The sequence below is a fragment of the Vicugna pacos genome, chromosome 6, assembly GCF_048564905.1.
Source record: "Vicugna pacos chromosome 6, VicPac4, whole genome shotgun sequence".
In the NCBI taxonomy this organism is placed as follows: Eukaryota; Metazoa; Chordata; class Mammalia; order Artiodactyla; family Camelidae; genus Vicugna; species Vicugna pacos.
Window position 1 is genome coordinate 88153437 of NC_132992.1, and position 24550 is coordinate 88177986.

The window sequence follows — 24550 nt, forward strand, 5'->3', positions numbered from 1 at the left end:
CACAAAGCTTATAACTTCTGTGCTGGTGACGTCCTAGCAGTCTAGCATGGGGAAGCGATTCAGCAGAAGATATACAGGAATGTTCATTTTCTCTAATGAAAAATTGGAAAAGCTCTAAAAAGTGGGAAAGTTATGCCAAATCCTTTTGATGGAAGAATATGCAGCCATTAAAAATTGGGGTAAAATTGTACTACTTGGGAAAAGGATAGAAAACTGTAATCTATCTTGAAAAATAATCTTATATGTAACAGAAGGAAAATGAGACAAAATATCCTACAATGTTAATATAGTAGTCATCACTAGGTGGTAAGATAGGTAATTTTCATTTTCTTTATACTTTTCATGTTTTTACATTAGTTCGTATGTGCTAATTAGAGAGGAAATGCAATAGGCAGTGGGGTTTAAGCCCGCTGAAGAGCATGTCTCTCTAGCAAAAGCACCAAGGTGTGCTGAGTTGTGCCTGCTCCCAGGATCCTTAAAGAGGCAGTTTGATTATGAAAAGATTGCACACCTCATTTCCCATAATGACACTCTTCCCACCTTTCCTCCAGGTCCAGAATCAATCATTACACATCCCACACAGCTAATCAGCAACTGCTGGTGTACCGAGCATTACTGGTTTCTTCCACCACGATACTGCAGTATTCTCTTGCCAGTGCCAAAAACACAAAATGTGCAGTTTGATTGTTAAGGGGGAACAGGGTAGGAAATGCTGAGATTCTGATATGTATGTGCCACTCTGACTTCAGACAGAACTCTGCCTTCTACCTCTTCATTTTGTGTGTGACGTAGCTGAGCCGTGGACCGACTGTGGGACTTGCTTCGCAGCCCACCTGTGAGCAGTAGTGTAGGGTCAGAACTGAGGTCTTCTGACTCCACCAACCATCCCCATAAAATATGTGTCAGTAAAAGCATTACCTGAACTTTGTGGTTATCTGAAAGCTGATTCTCAAAGAGTAAAAGGGTAACAGTAAAAGACACATAAGTTGGCGTAATGGAAATAATCATTAGAATCTCTTTTCCTAACCTACCAATCTGCTATAAAACTCTTTGGAAGCCATCCCGTTACTGTAACTAGCTCATTTACCTGTTATCAGTAATCTAAATAATAAGAATGAAACAAAAGTGAGTTATATTTTATAGTAGCATGACCGGTTTAATAAAAGTACTTAACCGCTTAACTGCATGTCAATACGGACAAACCGGAAATGAGGCATCTAGTGAATTCTAGAATATTTCACAGGTCTTTTAAAAGAATACTGGTGTGTTCCATCAAGTTTTGTTCTGATCTTGCATGAATCTTTTTATATTTAAAGTGTCAGTACTTGATGAGAATTTTAAAAAAGAATTTGCTGTGTGTGAGCAAGCTGTTCCCAAACTGAGTTTGCCAAGTTTTAAACTGTTATTTTATCAAAACAAAGAAGTTTCAATGAGACATACCTATACAAAGGAAAGGGCATGGAAGTTGGGAAACAAAACAAACAAAAAATGGAATCAGAAGTCTCCCACTTGTAGAAGTGTGCTTTTTAGCGTTGCCAAAAAAAAAAAAAATCACTTTTGGAGACCACTTCAGAAAATGCTTTCATGTATCTTATTTAATCCTGACAGCTGTTAGGTCGGTTGTTTCACCCTTGTTTTACAGTCAATTTAATAGCTATGGGAAGGTTAAAAGATTGGTCCCAGTCTCCCACAAACGGCTGAAGAGCTGGAACGCAAAGCCAAGTCTCCCAGTTGCCTGAGTGCCCAAAACCTCCAGGCTGTCTGGAGCTCCCATGCCACTTCCATTTTTTGAGATAATCAGTATTTAAAAAAAAAAAAAGTGCAAAATGGTTCCATGTGTTAAATATTCACATTTAACCAGTTAATTTTTAAAGCACAAAAATATTTCAGTAGAATCAAACTATTCTAAGATAACAGGATGTATACACAGTCCACCATGACCTTTGTGGTTCTGTGATACAAAAAATTATCACTTAATCTTAGCCAAAAGGCCGAGAAGCGATGTGATAAGAAAAATTTAATGTCATATTTTAATTTGTCGGTTTATATCAACAACTGCATGTCTAACCTGATTTGGAAAGAGCAAAAGTCTAAATTCTATCCTTTTGTGAATGTGGGTGAATTCCCAGGACAAATGGCCTCTAGCGGCGCCTAGCTCACCCCGAGATGTCTTTCTGGAACTAAGCCGGTTGAGCCCAATGGACCAAGCAGCAACTGGCTGCACACGGGAGACCACACACGTTGTCGTTCGGGCGTCCCGGACCCTAAACCCAGGGGCACAGGGGGGCCCGGGAGCACGAGCGACGAGGCGGAAACAAGCACTCGGGCGGAGCGCCCTAGGCAGGAAAATTCCTGGGAGCGCGGGAAACCGGAGGCCCCGCCCCTACTCCAGGAATGCCCCGCCCAGCGCCCGAGGCCCCGCCCCGAGGGCCGCCCCGTCCCAGCGGTCCTGGGGCCCATGCCCCACCTCCTTGGCAACCAAACGGACGCTTTCTCCTTAGCAACCAGAGCGGCTCCCACCATGGCTGAAGAGGAAGTTGCTGCCCCAACGGAGAAAGTTATCCGGATCCAGACGGTGTTTATAAACCTGCTGGACTCATACAGCAGCGGAAACATCGGGAAGGTGAGCCGCGATGGGTCAGAGCAGAACCCCAGTCCCCAGCTCCCAGTCCCCAGCTCCCGGGCCCCCGAAACCCCACGGGGCGCTCTCAGGGGGTCCCCTGAGGGAAGGTTTTTTTCCTTGACAAGGCCAATGCCCCCTGCTCCCCAGTCTGCCCCCAGGCTAGACAAGCAAGCGCCCTGCCTGCAAGCCCAGCTATTTGGAAATCACTGGTCCAGCCCCCGTTGCTCCCCTGTTAATGCGAGGAAACTGGGGCTCAAAAGGAGAAGAGAGCTTGCCCAAGATCACATAGCAAGTTAGGGGCAGGACCTAGACGTAGAGCCCGGGTCTCCGACCTCCTAACCAGGTTCTCTTTCCACTCAGCCACCGCGTCTGAAGCAGGTTAACTGACAAATAGGAAGTCTAATGGTTATATCACCCACGAAGTATTTTTAAGTCATCATCCCTTCAACATACGGTTTTAGTGTCTATTATTTGCCGGGCACTGTTTGGGGCCCTGAGTCCCATTAAGCTTCCTCATCCTTCCCAGTCTTTAGACCTGCCAAGAAAATGAAGATACTCAAAAAGACGACCCTAGAGCCCTTCATCTTAAAGTATTCAGTAGCCAAAAGAAATCCCTAATTTTATTATTTCCCTGAGTAGGACTCATTGACCTTATTTCTACCCTCTGGAGCTACACAGAAGTCTAACCTCACCTTGGATAGACTTCTGTGAGGCTACTGATCACACTTTCAGACAACACAAGCTGCCTAAAATAAGATGGGGCTACAGTGCGTATCATCTGTATTGTTTTCCTAGGGCTGCAGTAACAAATTACCACAAACTGGGTGGCTTAAAACAACAGAATTTATTCTCTCCAGTTCTAGAGGCCAAAAGTTCGAAATCAAGGTGTCAGTAGGGTTGGTTCCTACTGGAGGCTCTAGAGGAGAGTCTGTTGTAGCCCTCTCTCCTAGCTTCTGGTGGGCAATTCTAGGCATCCTTTGGTTAGGCTCATCACTCCACTCCAGTCTCTGCCTCTGTCTTCACATGGTGTTCTCCCCTAAGCATCTCTGTGTCCAAATTTCCCATCTTATGACCCCAGTCATTGGATTACAGCCCACTCTAATCCACTGTGATTTCATTTTAACCTGATTACATCTGCAAAGACCCTACTTCCAAATACAGCCACACATGCCCACTATTCAACCCACTACACCATCTACAGTTGATTGGTCGAAAAATATATATAATTTATATGTAAAAATAGTATATTTTAAATGTAGCATATAATTACATATGCTAAACAATATATGTGATAGTATATATATGTCATATATATCATATGTGATAGTATATATATCATTTCATATATATCTGTATGTAAATAGTATATAATTATATATTATATATACCTACTAGAAGGGGTGAAAAACACATGCTATATCTTCCACATTACCAGGAAAGTGGAGAAAGAAGGGACAAGGACACAAACAAAACTAAATGCAGTAACAAAGCCTTAAAAAGCCAGGAGTGGTATGAACTTATTTGTGTCTTTCAAAAAGATAGATACAAATATAGAGAAGATAGATCACTAGATAGATAGGCAGGTAGGTAAGTAGGTAGGTAGATAGATAGGTAGGTAAACAGACAGACAGACTAATCTAAATACAAAAACCATCTCCAAGGATCCACAAGACACTTAGCTGTTATCTCTGGAGTTTGGGATTCACTCATTCATGCCCTCCTACTAAAAGGCAGGCGCAGTAAATAAGACCAAAAAATGTTGCTGCAGTTGAGGACCCTGCCTTTCTGGAAGGAGACAGCCAACAGATAATTTTTAGAATAAGCAAGATACTTCAACATGTGGCAAGTACTCCAAAGGAAAGAGAATAGCAGAGCGTGGTAAAGAGCGGTTGCTTTCAATAGAGTTGCATGGAAGGGGTCTTTTGAAAGGTGACATTTAATCCTACGTACATAGGAAGAGGATCGGGCCAGAGGAACTAGTTCCCAGAAGGCACGGCAGAGGAAAAGGTTCTGAGGTGGGAGTCAGGTTGCAGAGGACAGAGCGGCCAGGATGCAGTGAACCAGAGGCTCCAGGGCCGCCAGCAGGCACCGTGCCCAGGACCCAAAAGACAAAAATGTTTAAATTTATTTTAAAATCAGAAGAAGGCAAATTAAATTTTAAAGTCAAAGATTGTGTATTGTTATTGAAATACAGTCATACAATTTTTAATATATTTTATGAAAAGGCCCATGAACAGGTAACTGACAAATAAGTTCAGTGGTTAAATCACGACCCAGAAACATGGTTCCCCGCAGCAACTAAACAGTGCCTGACACCTGGTCAGCACTCCACTGGTATTTATTAGGTAAATTTAAAAATCAGAGTCAAGTACAAAGGCCCAGATACTGTGGGGCTTTGGTCAGGAATTTGGTTTAGGTTCTAAATCTAGTGAAAACCATTGGATGACTTAAAAAGGGAGGGGACATGATTGAGATTAGGAGGGAGGGAGGAAAGAGAATTTAACTTTTTACTTGACCTCCTTTCGATCTCTGATTATTTTTTACAACATAATATTTTTACAATAAAACCTTTTCATTTGTAGAGGTTTTTTTTCAAAAGCATATCAGAGAATTTTCCAGTTATCCCTTAACTAACCAGGACCTCACTTTCTGAAAATCCAAGTAATTGCTGTTATCTGCACTAAGCAAAGGGGAGTAGGAATATAAAGCATCTAAAAAACATGGAAACCATGTATGTTATCCTTAGGCTTATGGCACAGTTGGGCAATGCCACCCCACCCCCTTCTCCCCCAGGTCCCTGGGAGGGAGTAGTAAGTGACCTCTGCAGCTTTGGGTATAATATCAGAAGTTCCAACCTTACCTCTCTCTACCCAAGCAATCTTGGGCAAATTATTTACTGCTACTTATTACTCGATTGTGAAATGGGATCATAAAATTGAATGCGTTTGAGAGACAAATGAAAATATATATGGCATACTTGGGAAAAATATATTACAATAAGAGGTTGAACCTGACACCTTGCCTACTAACTTGGACTGTTTTTCATCAAAAAAATGAGGATAGGACTTTTTGTTTGATTGGTTTTATGTTTTTACTCCCAAGGTGTGATATTATCACGATTATTTACCTAAGTTGAATCTCTAAATTATATATTTAATATATAAATTAAAATTATTATTTATTTCTATGTATATATACATACACTTGATATATATGAAACTTTGGAACACTGCATAAGCCACTCACAAAGATAGCTTTTGTAAAAGAAGAAAAGAAACTTTGTCAACCTCATTCTATTTCATTATTGGCTATTGAATGTTGAAATATGTCTAATCCAAATGGAGATGTGCTGTCAGTGTAAAATGCACATCAAATTTCCAACACTATGGGGAAAAAAGAATATGAAATATCTCAATAATGTCTATATTGATGACATGCTAAATTGATAATATTTTGAATATATTAGGTTAAAGAAAAGCATTATCTAAATTAACTTCACCTGTTTCTTTTCACTTTTGTTGATGTGGCTCCCAGTAAATTTAAGTCACATGAGTGGATCACATTAGGTTTCTACATTTCTGCTGGACAGGACAAAACAAACTGAGGTGGGAAGCCCCATAAAAAAGACCAGTAGGACCCCTAGGCAGGGCCACTACTCTCCTGCCAGCACCATCCAGTTCCCTAGCCCAGCGGCTTTATCTCATTCTTTCCCTCTGAAACCGCTTACTTCTAGGAAAGTGGAACTTACCCCTAAAATTCTATTGGTTCCCTGAGCTCACTCCTGATTGGTCCATTTGTAGTACTTCATTTACATGGAGGTTACTCCTGATTGGTTATTTCTCTCCCTCCTGATTGGTCCATTTCTACGAAGCTTGTTCAGAATTAGTCAACTTTTGTTATACCTTATTTGCATATAATGTTGCAAAGTGTAAACTGGCCGCCTATAAAAGCCTGTGTAAACCTACAGACGGGGTCCACAGCTTGGGTGTTAACTCCTCTGGGCCCGCTGGCGTAATAAACCTGAGTTCTCCAACTCCGAGTGCTGCTTGGTCTCTCGGGAAGATCCAGGTTGCTGTCACCACTGAGCTGTAACATGGAGCTATAACACTGAGTTGTAACACATTTTTCCGCAACATAACGTCATGAACAAGATAGCCCAGCTCTGCCTAGTGCAAGGGCAGGATGATACCCTTAATGAGTTCTTTAAGCTGAGACTGAGTGCCTTGCCTATAAAATGAGAAATGGTAACAGTACCCACTTCACTGGGCTGTCCTGGGAATTAAACCTACTTCTAGGAGACACCAGTGTACAAAGCACTAGCTCTGCTGAGCGGCGCCGCTATCAAGCCTTCGGTAAAGGTCAGTTTTTAGAATCGTCATTGAGTGTCCTTCCTCTAAGTTGTGCTTAGTATTTGGGAAATTTCTGTTGTCTTGCAGTTTCTTTCCAACTGTGTCGTCGGAGCTTCACTGGAAGAAATTACCGAAGAGGAGGAAGAGGAAGAGGAAAATAAATCGGCGATGCCGGAAGCCTCCTCCACCAAACTGAAGGAAGGCACGTTCCAGATCGTGGGCACGCTTTCCACGCCCGAAACCCCCCAGCCCGACTTTGCAGTGGAGACGTACCGTGTAAGTCCAGGGGTGCTGCTAAGAGGAGACCAAGGCAAGAGCCACCTTTGGCTCCGATGTCCTTACAATGTGTTCATGAGTCTTTGCTTCTCACCTCGTCTCTTCTGCCAATCGCGAGGGGGTGGGGAAGGGAAAGGTGGGGGCCGTCCACCTGTGATGGAGATTAACCACCATGGTCTCCAATTTAAAGGCTTGCCTGCAGCAAAGAACCTAAATAATTTACTCTTAGAAAGTATAGATCTCATTTGGACTTTTAGACTCACAAAATTCTCTACCCTGTGTTTCAAACATATTCTGCCCCGCTTTACACCAACATGACTGTGGACCACGGCCGGCGTCATCGGTGAAAGAGAAATGTCCTTTGATTTACCACTCGGGAATGACATACCATTATTATATTGCTGTCTTATTGAGAAACAGTGCTTCCTTCGCAAAACAAATTCTACACAATCTTCATCCTGAGACATTTAAATACTGCCAAGAGGGGTGGCTGTCCCAGTCTAACTCCTCCCATCACCATAACTGCTACTCTCCAGACCCTAAGAGACAGCTTTGCCCACACTGTACCCTGCAACAGCCTTTCTCTTCTCTCCCCGAGTCAGCCCTATTCATCCTTCAAGATTTAACTCAGGATGTCATCTCCTCTAGGAAGCCCTCCATGATTCCCTACTCCCAGTTTAGATTCTGACCTGCCTAGATCCTAACACTTTTCCCACTCTATTGTTAATATCTGTCTGTTGTGGATCACATTGATTGTAACTATCTGCCCCTTGACAGTAGAGACTGCACCCCACTTTTTCTCATGCCTATACGAGACTGGCAGCAGTGGCCCTCAATCAGCATTCGTGGATGAGTGCTTCAGCCCCCTCCCACCATCTCTGGGAGCTTTCTTCACCACTTACCCCCTTTCACCCTCTCTGGGTCTTCGCTCGACACTGGCATTTCTCTTTCCACCTATTCGTATGCTCAAATCTTTCCCAATGGAAAAAAAGCAAACAAAAAACCACACCACCACACAGCGCACACACACACACTTAATTTGGCCCTCCTGCCTCTTTCTCTGTCCCTGGGCGCCTGCCACCACTAAACTTGAGAGAGGGCTCAGCCACATTTGCAGGCTTCACTCCTGCACCCTCCAGTCCCCACCCCTTCACAGGCAGTGCCCAGGCCATTATCACCAGTGAGCTCCTAATTCCCCAGGGCCTGGCTTACCCAGCCCCCTGCTTCCCAGGAGAAACTCTCCTTCCTGCATCTGCAGCCGTCATATGACCTCTCACTTCCCTTATGTATCCAAGCACTCCTTCCTGGACTCTTTCACTAACTCCTTTTCTTCTTTCCACCCTTTAAATGAAGTCCCTCCCCCCCCCCACTTTCCCCTCTCTGCCAATAGGCATCCTTTTTTTTTTACTTCTTTTTTTAAATTGAGTATAGTTAATTTACAATGTTGTGCTCGTTTCAGGTACAGCAAAGTGACTCCGTTATACATATACATATATATATATTCTTTTTCAGATTCTTTTCCATTATAGGTTATTATAAGATAATGAATACAGTTTCCTGTTAGGCATCCTTCTTAAATAGTATCCAGCCCTATAGCTTCAGCTCCCATACAGGCCAGTGCCTTTCACATCCCTCCCCAGCCCTGTGGACTGACCGGCAAATCCAACTGCTTCCTAGCCCTCTCCCCCAGATTTCCTGCATCATTTCTACATCAGCATACCCCAAATTAACTTTATTACACTCAGCCCTTTGTATTCCTAATTTTTATTAAGGGCCTTGCTGTCTGTATCAGTTTGGGGTGTTTTGAGCTGCAAGTAATAGAAAAAAAAAGGCAATGCAAATCAGGTTAATTCATAGCTTATGTGGCTGGTGATCTCAAGGAAGAACCTGCTTCAGGCCTGGCATGATCCAGGGATCCAGGGGCTGCGGCCCCTTTTCCTGCCCTTTCCTGGGTTCCATCTTCCTCTGAGGGTTACTTCATCCTCAGGCTGGTAGCAAGACTGCAACAGTCCAGGGATTTGTACACATACACAGCCACAACCTGATGAAGAGAAAGGCTGTTACAGAGAAAGGAGGATGAGTGTTCCAGCAGCACCCCACAAGTATCTCCTTGAATCTCACTGCCTTGAATTGAGTCACTTGTCCATTCCTGAACCAGTCACTCACCCTGAGATCAGTAAGGCCCACCCCTTGAACTACAGGATGAGTTAACCTCCCATGGGCTAAGTGCGGTTCTGCTGGGAAAGAGGAAGACGAAATAGACATTTCTCGACAACTAAGGGTGTCCTTTATAGCATTCACCATGCACTTGCCCCCATCAGAGCTGAAACCCTGGTATTGCTGTGGGCTCTTGGCTCCCGACTGTGAACTGGAAAACAAAACAAAACACATAATTTAAGAGCTGTGAGTTCCATCTTATTAGGGGCTTACTGCGGACTACAGCCTGGGAGACAGCCTCTTGGAGCGCTCTGAGGAACTGCTCCAAAGAGGCAGAGGGGCAGGTCAGTATCTATGTGATTTTTGGTTAAGGGGGTACACAAAACCAAGCACACGTCCCAGTAAAAGGTCACTGCTAGTCACAAGGAACAGATGTCTCCATTAATGATCTTACTGCTTTTCTAGGTATGAGAAGATGCAAGAAATCAGGTTCCTAAAAGTTTCTCCTAAAATAGCTGTGTGAAGTCCTGTTCTGCCAGTTTTCCCCAGAGTACAGAGTGCCTCATTCCTGATCCCCACCCTGAGTTCCTTTCGGGGAGTGTCAGAGGTGGGCTGTTGCAGTGGCTAATGACCTAATCCTTGCAGAGCTGGATGGTGAGTGACATTCTTTAGTGGGCACTGTCACCTCCTGTGTCCTCTCAGTCATGGAATCCTCAACCGGTCTCTTTACTAGCTCGCTAAAGAATGCCTCCTTTCCATTCTCCTAGCTATTTGCTTTGGTTCAGATCTACATCACTGATCATTATTTATACCTGAATTTGATTCCGTGAATGTGTATCGAGCACTTTAAAGAGCCACAGATGCACCCATTGCTCACAGCCTAGGGGGGACTCTGTGATGTAAACTAGCGGCTCCATCCATGATGACAGAGGTGGGCACACAGAGCATGCAGAACCGCCTGGAAAGGGCAATTGTGAGTTCTCAGTCAGGCAAATGCAGCTTCGAACTCTTCTCTACCACACAGATCAAGGCCCCCAAGGTCCTCTGGAAAACAGGCTGGTCCAGGTTGTAAAAGGTGCTTCTGCCTGGCTCAGCAAATAGCCTGCTATTCCCCAAACTTCCCAGGCTCTGCTGAGTGACCTTGTACTCACCCTTCCAGCCCAACTCAAATATCAACTCCTATAAGCCAGAATCATATATTTCTCTTGGCTCATCAAACCTCAGAGTTACCTCCGTGATAGCCCTTTCCACATTGGGAGCTGCTGTGTAAGGCTGTGCAGGTTGTGCACTGCACAAGCATGCCCAGCTATGGGCATGACTAGGACTGAAAAGTGATGTGTTCTGCTGGCTACAGTGTGCCCCAGAGTGGGTGCCTTACAATTTTCCCACCCAGAGCAGGTTACCTTTTTCTAATTTGTGCAGTCTTCATACATGCTTAGTTGTGTCCTTGTACATGTTAGACCATAGTTATTTGCTAAAAGTTCCCAATCACACACACACACACACCTCTGTAGAATCAGTAATTATGTAGTAGTCATTTTTGTCTCTCTCTCCTTGGGGTCAAAATCAGGGCCCACAAATATTTGTTGGATAAACAAAGGAATGCATGTACATGATCACTGAGTATGCGGTCAGGATGACTATTCTCTTGAAAACGCGCCTATTTCTTCCTAAATCAGTCCAACTATGATTAACACGTGTGCATATTTTCCTCTGGACACCGTGCTCACATGGTTTCACAGGCCAGAATCAGAGAGGCTTCATCTTCTCTCTCTTGAAAGAGACCTGGAACGCCCTGCATAGGAACAAGCGTCTTTGATTTCTCCCCATCCCCCAGTGTTCCTCCTTTCTCTTCGTGTCATTGCTGAGTCTAGGTGAGTCCTGGCTGTACTAGGGGAGTGGCTTCCTCTCACAACGTCATGTTGCTGACAAGGTGACAATCCATGTTTGCATCAGCATTTTCAGAGGGTCTTCCCTCTCACGTGAATAGCCCAGAAAATAAATCCAATTGATAATATGGGTTGAATTGTGTCCAAGACATGTTGAAGTCCTAACCTCCAGTACCTCAGAACGAAAGCTTATTTGAACATAGAATCTTTTCTTTTTTGAGGTATTGTTGATTTACAATATTGTGTTTGTTTTTGGTGTACAACAACGTGATTCAATTATGTATATATATATGTATGTATATATATATATACACACATTCTTTTTTATATTCTTTTCCATTGTGGTTTATTACAGGATATTGAGTATAGTATAGTAAGACCTTGTTATTTATCTATTTTATATATAGTAGTTTGTACATGCCAATCCCAAACTCCTAGTTTACCCCTCCCCCATGCCCTTCTCTCTTTGGTAACCAAAAATTTGTTTTCTATGTCTGTGAGTGTATTTCTGTTTTGTAAATAAGTTCATTTGTGTCCTATTTCAGATTCCACACATAAGTGATATCATATGGTATTTGTCTCTCTCTGACTTACTTCACCTAGTACAATCACCTGTAGGTCCATCCATGTTGTTATTATTTCATTCTTTTTTATGGCTGAGTTATATTTGAACATAGGGTCTTCACAGAGGAAATCAAGTTCAATTAATTCATTTGGGTGGACTCCTAATCCAATAAGCCTGAGGTCCTTATAAAAAGGGAAAATTTGAACACAGACACAGATACAGGGAGCAGGTCATGTGAAGATGAAGTCAGGGATCTGGGTGATGCTTCTACAAGCCAGGAAATGCCAGAGGTGGTCAGTGAACCACCAGAAGCTGGGAAAGAGCCATTGAAAAGAAGCTCCCTGACAGCATTCAGAAGGACCCAGCCCTGCCCACACCTGGATCGTGGACTTTTAACCTCCAGAACCGTGAGACACACGTTTCTGCTGTTTAAGTCACTTGGTTTTTGGAACTTAGTTACAGCATCCCTAGGACACGGAAACAGCTGGACGCAAAAGGACTTAAAGAACAGACTGGAGACACTGGTGGTCTGTGCAGCTGAATTTAACAAGGATATGTTAACCTCTAAAGAAAAGCATCTCCCTTTTTGGCTCACCAACAAAGTTGTGTGGTAAGAGATCAAGTTTGATCTGAAAGGTTCTGCTTTCATGCAACTGGTCAAGGATCTGTAGGGGAATATCTGATCCTTGAGACAGCAGGAATAACAACTCATGCAAATCCTGGTCATTTTACAGTTGTCTTAATAGCCACCCACGGTATGGCACTGCCGGAAAATGTGCTGGCATCCACGCAGCAAGGAATAGCTAGTTAAAGACAATGATCACCAAAGTTACTTTCATCTAATGGAAGAACTTGATGTTTTTAACCATCAAGAGTTTCTGCATTTAAAAATATTCCCAGCTGTCAATTGGGATAAGTTACCTTACATCCCAAACAAGAACAGATTAATCCATCTTGAGGCTTCTGAAATAATCCACATTCATCACTCATCAGCACTTCTGAGTGATTCATGGTATATAATTGCTCAAATAAACTGGCATAGAGATTGAGTTAGTTTTAAATGCCTCACACAGTTTCTTCCAGTGTGTTCTAATTCTTCCCTCCTGAATCGGGGTTTAAACAGCCCGCAGAAATAGTGCCTAAGATTATTATGCAATTTTTTCATCATCTGCTCCCAGCCATTTTCATAAACTTCTTTGTTACTTGAAAACTACACACAGAAGAGAGCCAAAATTTCATTTTAAATAGAAATCCCTCTGCAAATGTTTCTTGTGGGACCTTCAGTGCAGTACATCTAATTTGGAAATTGTCATTCCTGTCAAAATAGTAAAGTTACTTCATTAGCCTCTTGCAACAAATGACTGTCAGCTTTCTTTTTCAGGCCATCTCTCGAGAGGACCTTCTCATGCACCTGCTGGAGTGTGATGTTATCATCTATAACATTACCGAGAACCCGCAGCAAGTGGAGGAAGCCATCTGGGCAGTCTCAGGTCAGTGAGATGCACCCTGTGATCTCCAGAGATGCGACTTTGGTGCCGTTTACTGTACCTGAAAGTCATCTAAGGCACACTAGGCAAATTAGGGCTGTAGAAGAGCTGATCTGAGACGTACCTAAGAAAACAAAGTGAAATCAGACCCGTGGATGTGCCTGTGGATCACGTTAAGAGAGAAATCGAGGCATATGAAAATCTTTAAGAGTTTATGTGAGCAAAAATCGAGTTGTATTGGGCAGCACCAAACCAGAAGCAGTCAGGCACTCTGCCAGCAGGAGCCAAGGGCAAGACTCTTATAGAGGGAAGCCGGAAGCAAAGCAGTTCTTTGATTGGCTATAGCTTAAGTGTCTACCTTCTTTGGAAGAGCCTAGTTGGCTGTTTGTGACTAGTTGTTGTTAGGTTTTGGTTTGCTTATCTAAGCTGCTAAGGTATTAGAACCACCTTAGTCTCACGGCCTCCTTGTGTAATTAATTAAGCAATAGACACTTCCAAAGAATAGAATTTTTTATTGAAGTGTAGTTGATGTACAATATTACATAAGTTACAGGTGTACAATATGGTGACTCACAGATTTTAAAGGTTATACTCCATTTATAGCTATTATAAAACACTGGCTGTGTTCCCCATGCTGTACAATATATCCTGGTAACTCATTTTATACCTAACAGTTGGCACCTTTTAATCCCCTACACCTATATTGCCCCTTCCCCCTTCACTCTCCCCACTGATAACCACTAGTTTGTTCTCTGTATTGTGAGTCTGTCTCCTTTTTGCTATATTCACTAGTTCGTTGTATTTTTTAGATTCCACATATAAATGATATCCTACAGGATTTGTCCTTCTCTGTCTGACCTATTTCACTTAGCAAAATACCCTCCAAGTCCATCCATGTTGTTGCAAATGGCAAGATTTCACTCTTTTTATGGCTGAGTAGTATTCCACATCTTCTTTATTCGTTCATCTGTTGACAGACACTTAGGTTACTTCTGTATCTTAGCAATTGTAAATAATGCTGCTGTGAACATTGAAGTGCATGTATCTTTTCAAAGTAGTGTTTTTGTTTTCTCAGATGTATACCCAAGAGTGGAATTGCTGGGTCATATGATAGTTCTGTTTTTAGTTTTTTGAGCAAACTCCATACTGTTTTCCACAGTGGCTGCACCAATATGCACACCACAGTGTATGAAGGTTCCCTTTTCTCCACATCTTCCCCAGCATTTGTTATTTGTGTTCTTTTTGATGATAGGCATTCTGACAGGTATGAAGTGATATCTCACTGTGGTTTTGATTTTCACTTCCCTGGTGATTAGCGATGCTGTGCATCTTTTCATGTGCCTGTTGGCCATCAGCATTTCCTCTTTTGATAAACATCTATTCAGTTCTTCTGCCCAGTGTTTTAGTTGGTGTGTGTGTGTGTGTGTGTGTTTGTGTGATGCTGAGTTGTATGAGCTCTTTATACATGTTGGATATTAACCCTTTATCTGCCATATCACCTGCAAATATTTTCTCCCATTCAGTAGGTTCTCTTTTTGTTTTATCAATGATTATCTTTGCTATGCAAACTTTTAAGTTTAATTAGGTCCCATTTGCTTATTTTTGCTTTTGGAGACAGATCCAAAAAAAAAACATTGCTATGATTTATGTCAAAGAGTGTTCTGCCTATGTTTTCCTCTAGGAGTTTTATCGTTTCCAATTTTACATTTAGGTCTTTAACCCATTTTGAGTTTATTTTTGTGTAAGATATTAAAGAATGTTCTAATTTCATTCTTTTACATGTAGCTGTCCAGTTTTCCCAGCATCACTTATTGAAGAGACTGTCTTTTCTTCGCTGTATATTCTTACCTCCTTTGCTGTAGACTAATAATTGACCACAGGCACATAGATTGATTCACTATTCTATTCCATTGATCTATGTGTCCAAAGAAGAGAATATTTTTACTCATTAAAAGAAATGAAGCATGGACTTTCAAAATTCAAGCTTTATCATTCTATAGGCACTGCTTAAAAATGTGGGGTTGAATATACCGGGAAAATACAAAGACAAGTAAGAAAAAGGCTATACCCTCAAGGCTTTTCTAGGTCCACAAGAGAGCTGAGGGACACGGGAGAAACTTTCATGCAGAACAGAGAATGGCATGTTCCCACGAAAGGCATCACCAGAAGGATGTGATTTCAGGAGGACAAGAATTATTTCTAACTGTGATGATTTGTTTCAGTTCAACAAATGTTCCCTGACAGCTAGGGTCAGGAAGGGGTTGCAGAGAATGCTTTCATTTTTAAAATGCTTTGAAAAAGTTAATGAACTCTAAGGTACAAGATGATGTTTAGCAGTTTGGTTGTGATTCATCTCCCTACTAAGACAGGAGCAAAAGAGCTAATCAGCTTATTTGAATCATCATTCCAGACTAGGAGGACAGCCAAAAAGACAGAGCACCTCACTTTTCAGTATTTTTTTTACACTTCAATATCTTTGTTGTCAGCAAATTAGTTCAGAGGTCAGCAAACCTTTTCTGTAAAAAGCCAGAAAGTAAAAATTTTTGGCTTTTCAAGCCAACTGCTCTGCCTTTGTAGCAAGGACACAGCTATTGACAATATGTAAATAAATGGGCTGCGTTCCAATAAAACTTTATTTACAAAGACAGGCAGTACATTGCTAACCCCCAAAGAGGGTCAATAGCAGAGTTATAATTTGTCTTACATTCAGAGAAATGGAATGAGGCCTCGGGAACGTCTGTACCATATTCAGAGAGATAATGAAGGAAAAGTACTCTCTGTGGGTGTGTGGGAGTCCTCAGGAGCCTAGACTGTTTGTTTTCTCACTTACAACTTTGGGCCTTAGTTTCGTTCAGTAAGATACACATCAAAAATGTGAACAATGTGTCATCTTTTGGAACAGAGCTTTTTAAAGCCTACTTTGCACATTTTGTCCCTTTGCAAATATTTACAGGTGACGTATAATTGCACTTTCTAAGATAATTGCACCACCTAAAATAATGGTCAGACCTAATGTTTATCGAGTTCTCACTGTGTGCCAGTCTTTGGAAGTTGATTTTTTTCTATATACTTGCAGTTTTCTTTAACTTTTTTAAAACTGAAGTATAGTCGGTTTACAATGTTGTGTTAATTTCTAGTGTACAGCAAGGTGATTCAGTTATACATATGTGTATATATTCCTTTTCACGTTCTTTTTCATTATAGGTTATTACAGAGTATTGAATATAGTTCCCTGTGCTGTACAGTAGGACCTTGCTGTTTATCTATTTTCTATATAGTAGTTAATATCTGCAAATTCCAAACTCCCAATTTATCCTCCAACCCCCTCTTTAACTTTTCATTTTTTTCTGAAATAAGACCTGGACATGTTTTGAAGATTAAAAAGCACAGTAGGATTTAGAATAAAGAGCAACAATTCCCTGCATTTCTCTTCCATTCCATTTCATTTAACCCACCTGTTCCTTTTAATTTTTTTCGGGGTGGGGGTAATTAGGTTTGTTTATTTATTTATGTAATGATTTATTTTAATGGCAGTACTGGGAATTGGAGTCAGGACCTCTTGCGCTCTATGCACGCACTCTACCACTGAGCTATACCCTCCCCCACCACCTGTTCCTAATACACAAAAATGCCTGCACCAATGTCCCTTGATTTTTTTTTTTTTCCAGTGGAGATGCTGGGGATTGAACCCAGGACCTCGTGCATGCTGAGCATGCGCTCTGCCACTGAGCTATACCTACCCACTTGATTATGAATTTTAGACATTGGCCACTGACTTCCTGCTTCAGCCCTTCATAGGACCCTCTGTCCTGCCCCTCCTTCCCCCACACACACTGCTCCTCAGGGGAATGTAATGGGTTCTCAACCTTTGACACTGCATTTCCTTTCATAAACTTTAAAATGTAGAGTATGTCTTATTGCTTTCTTCATTCTACTAAAGAACTTTAATTAAGAAAATTGTATTATCTATTTTGTGAAAAAGTTTTCAATGTGTTACCTCCTTTTTTGAGATACAAAGTGTTTGTGTCTGTAAGAAAGTATAGCCCTCAGTCAGTCGTGGGGGTGGGCGGACGTGGAGTGGGTGGGGCTGTAGAGAAGAGTGGGGGGAACTTTGTCATCTTATCTGATGTACTTAGATTTGGGGGCTGTTCTGTTTTTGTTTTTACAACGGATATGTATTAGTTCTTATTTGTGTTTTATTAAAGTATTTTCACATATTTTAGTATAAAAGAATTCTACTTTGCCTTCCACAGATACTATCAAAGGAAAGCAAAATAGGAGAAAGAAATTAAGTATTGGAGATGCAAGAAAATATTTGCATATATAGATAAAATGTGCTGCTCGTTCACCTGTGAACAAGCAGAGGGTTTTAGACCCATTAAAACGATCATAAGTAAAAGAGGATAACCCAGTGAGAAGACCTCTGAGTGTGCCAAGCATTCACAGAATAGGCCAGTCTGAAGCACAGCAGAGCAGCAAGGGTGAAAGAGCAAAATTAAATTGAAGAGGCAATTTTTGCTAAGAGAATAAATATAGAAACTGAAGGTAACATTTGATTTGGAATTAATGTGTGGACATAGTGTTCTTAGACTTAATCCAATAATACTTTCTCATCTTAGGGTTGGGATCCATGAGTTTCTCGGGTTCAGGATATCAGTATTTTATTGTTTTGCTTGTTGTTTAAGACATCAGCTCATGAGACTAAAAATGCACCATGACAACTGTGTCACTTAGATCCTCTGACAATTTAATTAGGCTTCACTTAAGATTGTGTTTTCTGGAAAATTATGTCATGAGAAGTATTTTAGTGAAATCATGTGCCACTGGAAAGTATTCAAGGAGGTTCAATGCTTATACGTGGGGAGAGCCCTCCTGGGAAATGACAAACCCAAACCCTTTGGAAACCAAATTCTCACCCGTCCAGCCCACCACTGTTCTCAATTCCAGTCACTACCAATGGTTCATAATCAAGCCTGCTGCCTCACCAAAGGCCTCCACGCTCCGGCGCGGGCTGCCCTCCCCCAGCCAGGGGGAGTGGGAGGGGTGGGCAGATTAAGTCCTTCCACGAAGGCTTAAGCCAGATGGGACTGCTCTATGTGAAATCCTAAGAGGGCCTTGCCTTCTGATTTAGGGCCTGCAGCCCGCATCCCCAGCCCTGCTGGGGCCTCGGGCTCCATTCTCCACACTGGGCGGCCGTGGGGCACAGTGGGGAGACCACAGGCCAGGCAGCCAGGCTTCCTGGATTGGACTCTGCCCCACCACTTCCCTCCAGGATTCCGGGCAAACTGTGCTTCCCTTCCCTGATCTGTAAACGCAGAGATAATAGTAGTGTCTTGCGCCTGATGGTAAGAATCCAATAAAGGCATGAATTGTTCCAGTCCTTGTCAGCTATGGTGATTAGTGACACTAGCCCTCGGATAAAGTGAAAGGAAACCATCAAGACCTAATGTCTAGCACAGGGAACTATGCTCAGCATCTCGTAATAGCCTATAGCGGAAAAGAATCTGAAAAAGAACAGATACATATAACGTATTTATATGAATCACTTTGCTGTACACCTGAAACTAGCAACATTGGAAATCAACTCTACTTCAATTTAAAAAAAAATTTTTTTAAGTGAAAGCACACTGCTGAAGGCAAGGAAATAAGGGGCTGAAGTTTTGAGCTGGGTTCAAAAGAGTCAGGCGGCTGCAGGGAGCCGGCCAAGAGCAAAGATGGGGATGGGGCAGTGAAACCTCAGAGGGGAAGCTCCGTGGTGTTAAGTCGCTCTTTGAAAGAGGAGTCACTTCAGGTCCCACTGGTAATTAAAAGTACACGTGATTCTGAAAACACGTTCTGCATGGATCCAAATAACCGCTCTGCCTTTTGGCCCTCCAGCCCTGAACGAAGAAATCAACCATTTCGAAAAGCGGAAGGTGTTTATTTTGGTGTCCACGGTGATGACCTGGGCGCGGTCCAAGCCCCTGGACCCGGTAAGTAGCGCGCCGGCGTTTCTCCTCTGATGCCGTGCAGTCTCCACGCGGACAGAGCTTTCCGCAGCTGATGGTGTCGCCTTACGCTCCTGAGCCCTGTCCCGGGACGATACGCACTTGGCAAAGTTCCTGTGCTCCAAGCACATCCAATTCTAAGGGACGCGTTGTTTTACACGCCGCTTAGAAAATAATAATAATGCTGCCTATTCAGCTATGACAATGCTTGCTTATCACTCTTATTTTAAATGTATTGGAAGAGCTCTCTTTTCGACTTACTGAGACCTGTATTTTTGTCATCTACATGCTTTTGCACACAGTCAAAGGAAAATACAAGCAAAATACAGTGAGTGTAGTATTCCCGAAATTTCTTCAGACTAAGTCCAGCTTCTCTGAGTCACACCTGCGTTCTGTCTTTCCTCACAATAACTCAGTGTGAAGCCTGAGTCATGTCATTTATTTCTGCGTCATTTCCTATAAAGCTCGTGGTTATTATTTTGCAAAAAAAAAAAAATACTGAGTCATTCTTCTAGCATTGTTTATTTTCTCCCCTGATACCAGATTTGCATTTGCTGCTCTGCTCCAGTGCCTCTGTGCCTATGAGCCACCTTTTCACCTCAGTGCTGAGTCACAGTATAATCTTTTTGTTTTAATTTTTACTTTTTTACTGGAGGTATTGGTGCTCGAACCCAGGACTTTGAGCCTGCTAAGCGCACCCTCTACCACTGAGCTATACCCTCCCCTCAGTATAAATCTTTTAAAAACTCATGTTAGAATCAGTGGAATACGTTATTTATAACAAGAAAATGTTTAGAGATTTAGCAGACTTTATTACCTCAAAGGCCATTTATTTATTTATCTCCCCTCTCTGTGGACCGGGAGGTCCTCAAGGACAGGGGCCAAAGGTTTCATGTCCCTTTTTAATAAAGCTCACTCACCTACTCCATTTGGTTGCCATTACCTCAAGGAGCAGGCCAGTTATTTTATTCCTGTTGAAATTCCATCTTTCAGAGAGTCTAGAAAAGTGTCTGCTGCAGAACAATCATTGGTTCCTTGACTGATCATTTTGCTGGCCTGATGGATTGTCCTCACTCCTTCAGTTATAGACTAACTCTTACTGACTTCAGCAAAGTGGGGATTTATTAACTCACATAACTGGTAAGTCCAATAATGGACTTCAGGAACAGCTGGATCTAGAAGCTTAATGTTCTCAGAACTAACCTACTCTCTTTCTCTCTCCCATTCTTTCTTTTTCCCTCTGAATAGGCTTCATTCTCAGATAATCTCTCCCCTCCTTCTGGCTCCCAGGAGCTCCCAAGCTTACATCCCTGGAGCTTCAGTTTTCTTTCCCACTTTGGCTATGTCTCATCTCAGCACTGGAATATGCTGTTCATCCAGGTCTCAGGTCATGAGCCTCGCTTTAAGCCAGTCACTATAGCCAGGGGAATGCGGAGCTCTGACTGGCCACACCTGGGATCATTTACCCACTTCCAGAGGCAGGGATGATCAGCCCCCTAGACTAGATGGGCTGAGAGTGGAGAAGAGATTGTTCCCTCAAAGAAAATATGGAAAACAGCTCCTGTGTTAGCTCCCGTGTCCTTTTGGCATGCCCCACTGTGGTTCTAATTTGCATTTCCCCAACGGCTCGAGATGGCTTTAAGTTAGGTTTATTAAGTTATAGTTTACACAATTCTATGAGTTCTATGAGTTTTGACAAATGCATACTGTTGTGTAACCAACACAACAATCAAGATATAGAACATTTCTATCACCCCCTTATGATTTAGGGAAAAGTCATAGAATTTACAGGGAAGTGTTTCTTAAACAAGACTCAATAATGCTAAATGATTTTTTTTAATTGACAGTATTGGTGATTTGTGTCTCATATGTCAGTTTTGCTAGAGGTTTATTGATTTTTTTTTTGAAGAACCAGCTTTTTGTTTCATTGATTCTCTCTGTATTCCTGTTTTCAATTTCATTTATTTTTGCTCTTATTTTTATTATTGCCTTTCGTCTGCCTGCTTTGGCTTTATTTTGCTCTTCTTTTTCTAACTTTTTGAAGTAGCAACTTAGATTATTGATTTGAGTTCTCTCCTTTTTTCTAATATAAGAATTTAGTGCTGTAAGTTTCCCTCTCGGCAGTGCCTTAGCTGAAGCCCATTAGTGGTGATATGTTATTTTTTAATTTAGTTTAGTTCTATGTATTTTTAAATGTTTTGGAGACTTCCTCTTGGACCCATGGATTGCTCAGTAGTGTGTTGTTTAATTTCTAATAGTTTTATTTTTGTCTTTCTCTTACTGATTTCTTCTTTGATTTCATTATGGTTGGAAAATACATGCTATTTGATTTTTTTAAAAAAGATTGATAAATTCAACTGCAGTAAAATGAATGAAGTATTTATGGATGAATGATATCAAGTCTGAAATTTGCTTCAAAATAATTTAAGGGATGAAGAAGTAGATGGGGATACAAAGGAAACAAGCTTTGCTATGTAGAGATGTGAATCAAATCCCATGAAAACCTCACACAAACCCGAACTGCAAGATGTTCTGTTAAATAACTTGCTTATCTTCTTTTAAAAATGACAATGAAAGACAAAAAAAGGCTGAAACACTGTTCTAGAAGAAGAAGGCTAAAGAGAGATGGCAATTCAGTGTAATACATGGTCCTGGACTGGACTCTATCCTGGAGGGAAAAAAATGATATAAGGGATATGATTAAGACAATTGACAGAATTGGAGCTTGCACTGTAAAGTGAATAAAATCAATGTATCAATATTAAATTTCCTGAGCTTTCCTGTACTATGAATCTTCCTGTCCTAAGTTTACATAGGAGAATGTCCTTAGGAAATACACACAAAAATTAAAGAGAAAAGGGGCATATTGGATGCGACCTACTCTAAAATGGTTCCAAAAAAATTAATAAAATGTATATACAATTGAGGAAATATAATTAAAAGCAAAATGTTCACCCAACTTAGAAAATCTCTCCACAAGGAAGTAGAGAGAGAAAACAGCTTTACTACTGAGCAAGCATCAAACTGGAACGTCATATACATCATGAGTGGTCTGCTAAGAGATGGAAAAGTTAGAGGGAAGTCTCACCTTTTAAAAAAATTTTTTTAATTTAAGTACAGTCATTTACAATGTGTCAATCTCTGGTGTAGAGCACAATGTCCCAGTCATGCTTATACATACATATATTCATTTTCATATTCTTTTTCATTAAAGGTTATTACAAGATATTGAATATATTTCCCTGTGCTATACAGAAGAAATTTTTAAAATCTACTTTTATATATAGTGGCTAACATTTGCAAATCTCATACTCCCAAATTTATCCCTTTCCATCCTCTTTCCGCCAATAAGATTGTTTACTATGTCTGTAAGTCTGTTTCTGTTTTGTAGATGAGTTCATAGTGTCCTTTTTTTCCTTTTTTTTTTTGTAGATTCTAGAAATGAGTGATATCATGTGGTGTTTTTCTTACTTTTTCTGGCTTACTTCACCTACAGTGATGATCTCTAGGTCCATCCATGTTGCTGCAAATGGCATTATTTTATACTTTTTTATGGCTGAGTAGTATTCCATTGTATAAATATACCACAGCTTCTTTATCTAGTCATCTGTCCATGGACATTTAGGTTGCTTCCATGTCTTGGCTGTTGTATATTATAGCGCTGCTATGGACATTGGGGTGCATGTGTCTTTTCAAATTAGAGTTCCCTCTGGATATGTACCCGGAGTGGGATTGCTGAATCATATGATAAGTCTATTTTTAGTTTTTTGAGGAATCTCCAAACTATTTTCCATAATGGCTGCACCAAACTACATTCCCACCAGCAGTATAGGAGGGTTCCCTTTTCTCCACACCCTCTCCAGCATTCATTGTTTGTGGACTTTTGAATGATGGCCATTCTGACTGGTGTGAAGTGATACCTCATTGTAGTTTTGATTTGTATGTCTCTGATAATTAGTGATATTGAGCATTTTTTCATGTGCCTATTGGCCATTTGTATGCCTTCATTGGAGAATTGCTTGCTTAGGTCAGATCTTCTGTCCATTTTGGGATTGGATTTACTGTTTGTTATTAAGTTGTATAAGCTGTTTATATATTCTGGAAATTAAGCCTGACAAGTTGCATCATTTGCAAATATTTTCTCCCATTCCATAGGTTGTCTTTTTGTTTTGCTTATGGTTTCCTTTGCTGTGCAAAAGCTTGTAAGTTTAATTAGGTCCCATTTGTTTATTTTTGCTCTTATTTCTATTGCCTGGGTAGACTGCTCTAGGAGAACATTGCTAAGATTTATGTCAGAGAATGTTTTGCCTATGTTTTCTTCTAGGAGATTTATTGTATCTTGTCTTATATTAAAGTCTTTAAGCCATTTTGAGGTTTTTTTGTGTATGGTGTGAGAGAGTGTTCTAACTTCACTGATTTACATGCTGCTGTCCAGTTTTCCCAGCACCACTTGCTGAAGAGACTGTCTTCCCCTTTTTATATAGCCGAGCAGATATAATCCATTAGATACATGTTTCCATGAAATAGTTTATAGTTATTGTTTCTAGTTCTCAAGTAAGAGGACTTAACAGCACCACCTGTCACACATAGTTTGTCCTAGATCCGCTGAGTACTTGGGGTGATCATGTGTGTTTGTTAATGGGCTTTATCCAGAGGGAAAATGAACCTTTTATATCTTTATGACAGGAAGTAGTTTTGTGACTTAGAGCAAGGTTAGGCTCCACCAAAGGTAAGCTCCTACTTTCCTGGAGAAACTGGAAGATAGGGCCACTGTCTCCCTGTTTACATTTCAGAGAGATATCTCCCAGGTCCAGAAGGATATTTCTTGGTAGTAAAGCCGGCAGGAGGCTTATTCAGCTTCTAAAAAGACTCACACACATTTCAAAGAGGCAGAGAAAGAACTTAACAATGGTAAGCTTTCTAAAGTATAACGCTCTAAGGAAAAAGAGAGATGTCTCTTCCCTTATGTTCAATAGGGAGGCTTAAGCCTCTTATTTTTACTTTTTATTTGTCCTTAAAATATACATATAAATAGAGAGAGAATGAGAATGTGGCAAAATGTTAAAAATTAGTGAATCTGCATAAAAGACATTTAGGGGTTCTCGATTATTTTTGCAGCCTTTCTGTAAATTTGAAATTATTTTCATGTAAAAAGTCTGCAAATAAATAAAATGTAGTAGAAGCACCCTGGAGCAGAAGAAAGCCCAAATGGAATTT

At 41.2% G+C, this 24550-nt stretch overlaps 1 protein-coding gene across 1 annotated transcript in view; it reads left to right on the forward strand.

Moving 5' to 3' along the window:
- The first annotated feature begins 2440 nt into the window (after positions 1–2440).
- AK7 (adenylate kinase 7) overlaps positions 2441–24550 on the forward strand; it is a 65810-nt gene continuing 43700 nt past the window's right edge. Inside the window, exons 1-4 of the mRNA XM_015247665.3 lie at positions 2441–2623; positions 7060–7248; positions 13241–13349; positions 19224–19318. Coding sequence (XP_015103151.3) covers positions 2459–2623; positions 7060–7248; positions 13241–13349; positions 19224–19318 — 558 coding nt within the window. The 5' untranslated portion in view covers positions 2441–2458. The remainder of the gene's footprint in view (positions 2624–7059; positions 7249–13240; positions 13350–19223; positions 19319–24550) is intronic.